This window comes from Sander vitreus, chromosome 16 (genome assembly GCF_031162955.1).
Source record: "Sander vitreus isolate 19-12246 chromosome 16, sanVit1, whole genome shotgun sequence".
Classification (NCBI taxonomy): domain Eukaryota; kingdom Metazoa; phylum Chordata; class Actinopteri; order Perciformes; family Percidae; genus Sander; species Sander vitreus.
Genome location: NC_135870.1, coordinates 2,918,420 through 2,929,726, shown reverse-complemented (window position 1 = coordinate 2,929,726; position 11,307 = coordinate 2,918,420). Strand labels below are relative to the sequence as shown.

The following is an 11,307-nucleotide window of genomic DNA, read 5'->3' as shown; positions in this document are numbered from 1 at the left end:
AAATCCTGCAAGGAGAGAGGAAACGAACAATGCATCCCGTAACCCTTAAATTGCCTCCTCGGCTCCTCCACTCTTCCTCGCGTCTTAGTCCCTCCCACCGAGGAGGCACGGGAGAGATGCAAGGAAATCACGGGAGGAGAGAGGAACCGAGAAAATGTGTGAATGAGGAATGAGACGTCCTTTCTCAAATAAGAGACTAATAAGAGCAGCCTGAGACTCTTTCTTGACTTGCAAAATTATCCATGTTTATTATTCAAAGCTCAATTCAAACGGGATCTTGTGTCTCTCCGTTCACTAGTGTACATATTTATTTTACGAAATAAGGTCCCATGAGGTCCACCAGAAGGGGAAGGACTTTGCATCTCTAACTCTAAATTATGAAGCTAATTTACTGCCTCCAGCATATGACAACAACACTAGATGTTTTAATATCGTCGCTGTCGGGTGTAAAACCTTGTATGTCCAAAACCGTTTTTCAGAAAATGGAAAACAGTAACTCATTTGACAACATTTTATTGAGCTCTTTACCTCGGACGAAATTGCCTCGTTACTGTTTGTCAATATTTGTCAAATTCAAGACGAACGGAAAAGGGTGACCAATGGCATTGCTTTATGAAAAAATATGAGAAAACGTGGAGATACATTTTCTTTTAAGGTGACGTGTAAGGCCTCCTGCGCACTGGCTGCGTGGCGTTTCTGTTGCGTGGCGGCTGAGTGGCGTTTTCTATGTCTTTACACACCGGAAACGTGTCTGACGCGGCGCAGCTGCTGCTGCTGCTGCTGCTAGCCTTGTCTGTACACATGTATGTGTCAAAATGACACATAAACATCTCTTTTGTTTTCTATCCTGCCTGGAAACACTTCCAACACGCTTGCGTGTCACTTGAAAAATAGGTGTCGGTCCTACTTCTAGCATGCGCACGTCTCAGGCACCTGAGACGTACGTGTCACGCAGGCAGCGTACAGGAAGCCTTAGACAACACAATGTTCTCCTTGTGGTATAATAAAGTTTACTTTGGCTTTTGACTTTGAGGTTTCTGACCGACAGCGACGATGTGATATAATCATAATATGACAAATCGACACAGGCTTAATCTCAATATCATGAATGAGTTTCCAAGCCGTGTGTTTTTCTTTTTGTGAACTGGCCCTTTTTTAAGAAGAGGAGTTCCTGTGAGAGGTTTTAACCAGCAGAGGGCGACGCAGTGCCTTCATGTTCCTTTGACCCACTTCTGCTTCTAAATTCAACATTCATGAATCCCTTGAAACACTGCAGTGTGTACTGCGGAACAGTTTTACTAATTTAATGATTGTGACGTCTGTCGGCCTGAACGTAGGAAGATGGTCGAAGCGGTTTTTAAATCTGTGCATTTGACTGTAAAATATGAAATGAAATAACGCGGTGTGTCAGCTTTATTTTGGTTTATTTCACAGACCTCTTGTTCCTCAATAACATGTTCATATTTTATTGTAATTTATTGTGTGCAGATGAAAATAAAAACACTGACAGTACTTACCACAGATAAATTATGGATTTTATTTCAACATTAAACCTTTTTAAAGAAAAACACAATCTGGGGTGTTTTATTAAAAAAGAATATCAGTAATAACGTGTATTTGAGTTAATTGGACATTACTTTTCTCACAGCCTGGGACTCCCACTCGTCCAGTCTTGACTCGGTCTTGATGCACTCTTGTCTTGGTGATGACGTGGTCTCGGTTTAGGTGGTCTTGACTACAACGCTGCTCTCTCCTACAAAAAAAATCAGACAACCCTTTTAGATAGCAGTTGGTCTCGCATAGCGCTGCGGAGAAAGGTCTGGCGAGTCCACACAGCATTCCAGGATGCAAAATTACTAATCCTACTATGGCCACGCCAAGACCCGCCCTTCAGATGCGCGCGCATCTTCTTTTTCTCCTTGTTTATCCACGCCAGGGCACTGATTGCTCCACTGGTCCACATCTGGGCCAAGCTTCCTGCCACTGGAGTTGCTCCCTGCTGATTGTTGTAATCACAGATGCTTTTCTGTTTTTTGTCACACACAAACAAAGTGCACGTGCAGGAACATTTGGTGTTCCTGCCGCAGATGAACTTTGCCCGACTTATTGAAGTGACATTTGGAACATTTAGAATAGACTTTTAATTGTCATTGTGCAGTAAAACCATATAATGAAATGTGCTCATGCAGCCTCTAAAACAATACTTGCTTTCATATGCACAGCAACCCAAATAAAATAAGAAAAATACAATTTTCAACAAGAACATTATCAAGGCATCCAATATTATCCCATTGCATAGACTCCCTATCTCGAAAGTGCAACTGTGCTGGCTGGAGGGTGGGAGGGGCATAATTGTTCAATTCTGTGATGGCCCTGGGGATTAAAGTGTTCTGCAGCCTGGAGGTGCGTGCTCTAAAAGCCCGATACCACCTGCCAGATGGAAGCAGGGAGAGGAGATGGTTTTAAGGGTGTGTCATCCTGCATTTACGTGCTTATATGCCTTTTAATGATGATGATTAATGTAGAGCTGCAAAGATTAATCAATGAGTTGTCAACGGTTGAGATAATCGCCAACTATTTTGATATATCGATTAGTCAGATTGAGTCATTTTCTTTATGCAAAAAAGTGAAAATGTGTGTGATGTCGGCTTGTTAAATGTGAATTTGTTCTAGTTTCTTCTCTCCTCTGACAGGAAACTGAATATCTTTGAGTTGTGGACAAAACAAGACATTTGAGGACGTCATCTCGGGCTTTTGGGGAAACTGATCCACATTTTTCAGCCTCATGTGGAGATTTCTTGGTTTTCTCTTGTTTTTATATCATATCAAACTCAATAATTGGGTTGTGGACTCACAAAACAAGACCTTTTTAAAGACATCACATTGGACTTTGAGAAACTGGGAGTGACATTTGTCACTTTTATGACATTTTATAAACCAAACAACTAATGCATTAATCCAGAAAATAATGGACCGATTAATCCACAATGAAAAAAGAATGGTTAGTTGCAGCCCCAGGTTAATGATGCATAAATACTTCTCATTGCATGTTTAACTATCAGATATAACTTTAAAGTACGAGTGCAGACACTTTTTTTTTCTTCTCTTTTTTTATTTGAAAAAGTAAGTTCTATTAATTAAAAGACTAGAAAATAATGACAGGAAGTAGAAAACACTGTACATGTATTCAAATGCAAATCCACCCTCTTTGATCACACAACATGAGTGCTCATTGATCTGAAAAGGCTTCGCTGCCTGCTGCATGTTCACTGTGGGAACCAGTCTATAAACATACGCTAAATGGGTCCACTGGGGGGTATTTACAATGAAGATCCGCAGCCAATCAGAGGCCACACACAGACAGAGAGAGAGAGAGAGAGACGCACACACAGAGACACAGAGAGAGAGAGAGACACACACACACAGAGACACAGAGAGAGAGAGACACACACACACACACACACACCGAGCCATACACTCACACACACAGAGACACAGACACACACACACACACGTAGAAACTGACCCAGCCACTGAATGTGTTACTACCAGACTTCACTTGGGAGTTTCTCTTGCGTTGCATCACAGATTAAAACCCATCACGAGCATAAATTAAAATCATTTTACACGTCCGTTCATGCTTTGAGTACAAGAGTTTAGAGCTGCAAAGATTAATCCATTAGTTGTCAAGTGTTACATTAAAAACGCCAACTATTTTGATAATCGGGTTTGTCATTTTTGTGAAAGAAATCCAAAGTGTTTGTCATTGCTCTGCAAATAAAAAGCCTGCCGACTTCTTGTCTAAAGATGGACGTTTTCAGACCGTTTCTTCTGGAAGACGTATTGTTAAACTCGTGTTAATTGAGTTGTATTCTAAATGTTTTTTTTACATGAAAAGTGACAAATAGTTGGGCAACGAATAGAGCTGCAAAGATCCATCGATTAGTTGTTAACTATTTAATCGATTATCAAAATTGGCGGTGATTAATTAATCAGTTTGAGTTGGTAAAAAGTGATTCCAGTTTGTTAAATGTGAATATTGTTCTAGTCTCTTCTCTCCTCTGTTACAGTAAACTAAATATCTATTGAGTTATGGACAAAACAAGACATTTTAGTACATCATCATCATCATCTTGGGCTTTTAGGAAACACTGATCCACATTTTTCAGCCTCGCAAGATATGAATTTCCCAGTTTTCTCTGATTTTATATCATATCAAACCTCATTTCTTTGGCTTTTGGACTGATAATACAAGGCATTTAAACACATCAGCTTTGCCTTTGCGAAACTGGGAGTGACATTGATATTTTATAGACCAAACAACTAATGCGTCAATCCATAAAATAATCGGCAGATTAATCGACAATGAAAATAAACCGTTGCAGCCCTAACTTCCACTTGTGAACAACAACATCTTTTTGGCACCACCAGTGGTGTAGTCTACTTGATATGCAGGTATAAGCAGTATACCCACTAAGAAAGCTCCAGGATTTCCATACACCCACTTAACATGCCCAATGACACGTAACAACATACTCTGCATTGTAATATTGATATATTTTGAATTGTCATCTGTGTTTCTCTTCTTCACATAGGATAAATAAAGGCATTTCCCAAGTAAATAGGTGCATGAAAGGGTGTCAGAATACAGGCGATGAAGTCGTTGATGCTCAAAACTTCCCTGGGGGAAGACACCCAGACCCCCCACTATGAAATGCCCCCCCAAAAGGCCCATTCTGGCCCATATATATATACAGTACAGTATACCCACTTCAGTACATTAGACTACACCACTGTTTGGCACCACATCATTCCAAACTTTCCCAGCAGCAACAGAAGTTGTGTCGACGTTTTCCTTCAACTCTGATTCCAAAAAAAAAAAAAATACAAAACATAAAGTTTATACATAATGCTTCTTAAGGCTCAAGTCCCCGTTGGATGTGATCGTCTTGGTGGGGGCGTACTTGGGGTAGTAGGCGCCCCTCACTCCCTGGGAGAAGGAGCAGCAGAGCAGCGTTCCGCCGAGCAGCAGCAGCGCGGTGGCGGCCCAGCCGATGTAGATCGCGGCGCCGATCTCCCGTTTCTTGGACGGCGGAACCTGCGGATTGTGGAAGTCCACGATGATGTTGTTGGCCATCCAGCAGAGCGGAACGAGCACGAACAGCCCGCTCACGATGTAAATGACGCCTCCGGCGTTCACCACCTTCGCCTTCACCGTCTCATCCTTGATGCAGTTGGTGCACTGCGCCCCGGCGACCGTCACCGTGAGCGCGACGACCCCGAGCACCGCGGAGATGACGGTGAGGGCCCGGGCCGTCTGCAGATCCTGCGTCAGCGCCAGCACCGAGTCGTGCACCTTGCACTGCATTTGCCCCGTGCTCTGCACCACACACGACATCCACAGGCCGTCCCAGATGGTCTGAGCCACCACGATGTTGGAGTCGATGAAGGCGGTCACCTTCCACATGGGCAGCCCGCACGCGACCATCGCGAGCAGCGAGCCCGTGAGGCAGAACGCCAAGCCGAGGAACTCCAGACACGCAGCAAGCATGACTCCTTTTGAAATCCTTTGGAAGAAAAAACTCCTGATGTGACAATTTAGAGTCAATTCGTATGGGTTTTTTTCTGTCTCTGTCAGCTGTCCCTGTGGTCTCTGAGTGCGTGCGCTCTGTGGCTTTTTTATTTATGTGACGCTGCTGCTGCTGCGCCTTCCATCAAAACACAAGCCGAAACACTTCTGGGCCAATCAGAAGTTAAAAGCATCTTTGTCTCAGCCAATGAGGAGAGGAGGAGAAGGGAGGTAGGAGGGGGTGTCTACCGGAGCAACAGCATCTCTCTGACACACACACGGTTTCCAGTTTGGACCGGAGTGCACCAGATATGTGGGGTCTTCCTGTAATTCAGAGTTTTCTGGAAGGAGGCCTTATAGCTGGTTTGATTTGCATTGAGAGATGATTTTATGGAAAGTACCCCATGCCAGTCTCTAGGTATGGTGAAGGGTATGTGATGATGGGGGGGTATTTAATTCCAAAGGCCAAGGGGACTTTATAACTGGCCTTTAAAAATAAACATCTGTCTGCCTCTATGGGAATTTACTACTAACTTATGCCCCCTGTATTTTAAGGAAGAACATTTATTTATGTACGATACATTATTCTTTCACAAAGAATATTGGTGTCCTTAAAGGTTGGATTTTTCTAAATATTTTTAATTAAGGCATTAAGATCAATTTCTAAAAGATGAGTTTCTTTATTCCTCTTTTTAGTCAACTTTAGCATGGGTTCATAAACTTATGAATGCCTTTATTTATCCTATGGGAAGAAGAAAAACACAGATAACAATTCAAAATATATCAATATTACAATGCAGAGTATGTTGTTACGTGTCATTGGGCGTTTTTAAGTGGGTATATGGAAATCCTGGAGCTTTCTTAGTGGGTATACTGCGTATACCTGCGTATCACGTAGACTACACCAGTCATTCCCAAACTGTGGTCCGTGAGGGTACTGCAGGTGGTCCGTGGAAAAGCAAAATAAAACATAAAATAATAGTTTTTTAACCTTTATTTTACCAGGAAATTCCCATAAACAACTTTTTTTATTTTTCACCAGGAGTAGGCCTACTGTGTTTTCATTAAATGTGTATAGGGCCAGAGGCAAAGAATGTCATGATCACATCACACGCATAGCATACGGCCTACATTAAAGTGATGTACACATTAATGCTTCCACTAATTATAATCCAATAATATAAATAGACATTGTTCTAAAATGGGACATTCTCCATAATGAGTACTTTTACTTTTTGTACTTTAAGTATATTGTATTGTACTGAGTAATTTTTTGAATGCATGACTTTTACTTGTAACAGAGTATTTTTACACTGTGGTACTGCTACTTTTACTTCAATGAAATATCTCAGTACTAAATCTTAAGTACACATTTATGTTGTGTATTTAAGCTGTGCCATACACTATGATATACATTATTTATGTTTTAGTTTTTCATGAGTAAGTCCACAGTGTAATGTTGGGCTGTTGCTGAGTTATGCTTTATCATTGTTATCACTCATGTAGTTATTATTTCATCAAGATAATTCAGTTTGACAATTATTCCAAAAGTGGAGAACAAAACACATCAATAATCCCAGGCTACATCAATGTCTGAAATACGATGGGATCATCGCTCTCACCTCAGTGGCTGGGTGAAGTCCCAGCCGCCTATTTGAGGTGATGGCCAACACTCGCGTTTTACAAGTCCAACCCACTGATCTTTGTGGTGTGGGCCCAAGGTGCTTTCTTCGGGTCATCAGGTGGGTACCCTCCTTCAACAGTGTTTTGTCAATTAACCCACAACACCTCCAGAGGGCTCGACAGCTAACCCCAGCGTCCTGGGGCAGCCCGCTTGGCCCCACAGCCAGTGCTCTTTTATGTTCCTTCCCTACCCGGTGGGTTGTTCCATCGCTCGCAGCGCTTCAGCCACAACCATCTCAATGCTGTCTCTGCTCGTCTTATGATATTCACCACGAGCCGTCTCCTGCTGGGACCTCTTAATCCAAGTCTGGACATGGCACTCCAAAGTGACTGCCCAGGAAATCCTCAGCAGCCTACTTCCACTGGCAAGTTCCATGCCCGCCATCCCACCTGTTGGCACTGTTGGGTGAGTGGTTGGTACTTCCCAAGCTTTCTCTCATGGGCCTCTTCTATCCTCTCCTCCCATGGCACAGTCAGTTCAAGCAGCACCACCTGTTTTGTTGCTATGGACCACAGAACTATGTCTGGTCTGACAGTTGAGGTAGTGATCTCCTCTGGAAACTTGAGCTGTGTCCTGAACTCTCATGTCCCAGTCAGTAGCAGATGTCTGGATTCCTGTGCCACTAGAGCTCTCCCCTGCTCTAACAAACCTGATCAAACGGGGTGCTGTCATCCTTGTGCTGTTGTGGGTCTTCCTACTCTCTTCTTCCAGGCCTGCAGCCAGCTCGGCAAGTATCTGGTCATGCCTCCATCTGGTCATGCCTCCATCTGAACTTGCCATCAGCCAGGCTAGCCTGGTATGATTTGGGGATTGAACCGGCGCCCTTCCGGTCCCACGCTCTCTTCTCTAACCTTTAGGCCACCACTACCCAACCAGTGCCAACCTTGCCTCTACGTCTGCCACAGCCCTGCTTGCTGACCATTTCCATCCTGTGCAGATGGTGATGTCTGCTTGGTGGACCAATTGGTCACTACTGTCGCGAAGCATTATCACCTGCCGGGCTTTGGCCACCTTAAACTCTTCAAAAGCAGATGTTAATGGCAGCTGTAGCTTGCTTCCCATACAGGCTGATACAGCTCAGGAAGCAAGCTACAGCTGCCATTAACATCAGCAATATAAATACTCATTATATTTCTGCATTAAAAATGCTTTTGTCAGCAAAATGTACTTATCGAAAGTACTAATTATGCAAAAGGTCCATTTCCAATAGTGTTATATCATATAATATAGATAACATGACATGTGGAAGGTAATAGTAATTACTGCTGTATGTCTGTTCCTCTCTTACCTCTTACAGTTTTACTTGCATTTAAATAAAATAAAAAAGCTGTGGTAGATAGAAATCGTGCATGAGACAAACACAAAAAGGTCAAATGTATCAGATTGAGAAATACAAGTTGGCTAAGTTCCATTGAAATGTATCTCACTTACTGTAAGAAATAGTTGAGTCAGAATTATTATTATTGTTATTATTGTGATTATTAGTGCAGGGGAACAGTGTCATGCAGTTTAAAAAGTGCTCGCCCAACAATACCCACGCAGGTTCAACTCCCAGTCACAGAGCCTCAAGATTATCTTGAACACAACTGGATCTGGTTTTTGTGACAACACAAACAACTTCTAGTCCGTCTAAGCACCTGTTTGGAGGGAGTTCACATGAAGCTCCAATCTATTTATTTTATTGCAGATATTTTGACCACACTTGGTTCTTTTTCGAGGCAAGAACAGCTTTACATACATACATCACCTTGCAGTAATCTATACAGTGGTACAACACAACATTCAAGAGTCTGATGCTGACAGAGCATCTGCCTGGATGGGTAAAAACAATCCATCGCATCAAACTGTGGTTTGGGCCATGCAAAGAGTTCAAAAAAGGTTATTGAGAAGTGGTGTGTATAGAACAGAGGAACACTATCCAAGCCAACATAGACTTCATAATGTTACCAACATTTTCTCCGCAGACCCAGGCTCTTGGTGGGTAGCCATCTGCTGCTGCCAGGTGGGACACAGAGACGGATACAGATATACAGATATAGAGAATTAAGATTCATAATAATTATACCAGTTGGTATGATGGTGGCAACAATTATAGTAACAACAAAGATAATGGAACTATGACTAGAAATAATAGTTGTAGCAGTTCAGGGCATAGCAGGGTGTTGCGGGGCATAGTAGGGCATAGCAGTGCGTTTCCATATGGGGGTTCCCATGTCCCGTCTTCCCCTGCCACCCTGCCAAGATCTCTCGCTACCCCTTGCCACCTCATGTAAAATCTTCTAGATCCACCAATGGCGCTCGGGCCCTAATGAATAAAGCCTATTATTATTATTTTAATTTCCAGTTAGTTACTTGAAGATTAATAATCCCCTAAAATCGCCAAAGCTTTTGAAATTTTGACTATATCCAAGTGTTCTTACTACTGTATAGATTTAATACTTCATTGCTATGGAAATAAGCCTTTTGTTCAAATGAACCTGATTACGCCTGCTCGGGCGCTTGAGTAAATAAATACATTAAATACGTGGCAGCCGTTGTGTGCGGTAAACGTTATTTTGTTTTAACTTTTCTTTTAACAAGCCTGTACTGATGAGATGACCAGTTATAGTTTTAGTGCTAGTAGATCTATTAAGAGGTGCAGATTAATTCACGTAGGACTGTGTGTAGACATATTGTATTATGTGTATTATGAGGTGGTCCGTGAACATTTTTGATTACAAATAGTGGTCCACACACACAAAAAGTCTGAAAACCCCCTGGACTACGCCACTGGTGGTTATGGCTTCTGGGGCTCCAGTCCTGAATGGTTTCTATGACTCTGACTCTTTGAGGGTTTGTACAATAACTCCAACATTGTGTCATTTCATCTCAGTCTCTCTGACGGGACCGGCAGATCAATTCAATTCAGTTTTATTTATAGTATCAAATCACAACAAGAGTTATCTCGAGACACTTTACAGATAGAGTAGGTCTAGACCACACTCTATAATTTACAAAGCCCCAACTATTACAGTAATTCCCTCAAAAGCAAGCATTAGCGGTAGCTATTGCGACAGTGGCGAGGAAAAACTCCCTTTCAGGAAGAAACCTCGGACAGACCCAGACTCTTGGTAGGCGGTGTCTGACGGTGCCGGTTGGGGGTGTGATGAACAGTGGCAATAATAGTCATAATAGAGATAGTGGAACAGTGACCACAATGGTAGTTGTAGTAGTTCATGTCATAGTAGGGCACAGCAGGGCATTACGGGGTGTAGTGTGACACAGCAGAGCATGGGTGGACGCGGCAGGACGCAGCAGGATGCAGCCGGACACTGCAGGGAATTCGCAGAGCGTAGCAGGGTGTAGTAGGTCCACAGCAACAGCTGCACCCAAAACCCAGGTCTTGGTGCCACCCTATTCCAAGGCGATATTCTGGGTGAAGAAGAAACATAAGGACTCCGGGAAGTAAACTCCCCAGAGCTAGGTTAGTAACAAGCATTTCTGGGACTATGATGGACACAAAAGGAAACAAGTGAAAGAGAGAAGAGAGAGCAGCTCATTGTGTCCTTGGAAGGAAGGAACTTCCCCAGCAGTCTAGAGTTATAATAGCATAACTAAGAGAGGCAGGCTAAAGAGAGGTGCCGGATAGGGCTTGAACTCTCCCCTGCCGGAACGGGCTGTACTCACCTGCCTCCCTCTACTCTCACTATATTATTGATTATATGATAGATAAATCTGATGACAATGAAGAGAAGCAGGTGGGCCGGGTTAGGGGGACGCTGCAACTCCTCACTCCCTAAGTATAAGCTTTATCAAAGAGGATGGTTTTCAGTTTATTCTTAAATGTGGTGTACAGAAGAATAAACAAAAGACATGAAATACATAACTCACACAGGCATGAAATACAAATGAAACAAAGTAAGAGACAACAGCCGTACAATAAAAACAATAAAATCAATAAACCAAATGTCAGCGTCAGGTGTCAAAGGCCAAGGAGGACAAAAATAGGTTTTAAGTAATGCTGTTTACGGCCAAATGACCAATGTTATGTAAGTTAAAAATATCAACATCAGAC

At 42.7% G+C, this 11,307-nt stretch overlaps 1 protein-coding gene across 1 annotated transcript; it reads right to left on the bottom strand.

Annotated features, from left to right (window-relative positions):
- Window positions 1-1,166: 1,166 nt before the first annotated feature.
- Window positions 1,167-5,692, bottom strand: cldn5b (claudin 5b). Its single transcript, XM_078272199.1, has one exon. It carries the CDS (start codon window positions 5,549-5,551, stop codon window positions 4,901-4,903), a length of 651 nt encoding a protein of 216 aa, XP_078128325.1. The 5' UTR covers window positions 5,552-5,692; the 3' UTR covers window positions 1,167-4,900.
- Between the last annotated feature and the right edge of the window lie 5,615 nt (window positions 5,693-11,307).

What these genes read in the sequence shown, in the direction of transcription:
- cldn5b (XM_078272199.1), bottom strand. Translation starts at nt 5,551, where the DNA reads ATGCTTGCTGCGTGTCTGGAGTTCCTCGGCTTGGCGTTCTGCCTCACG.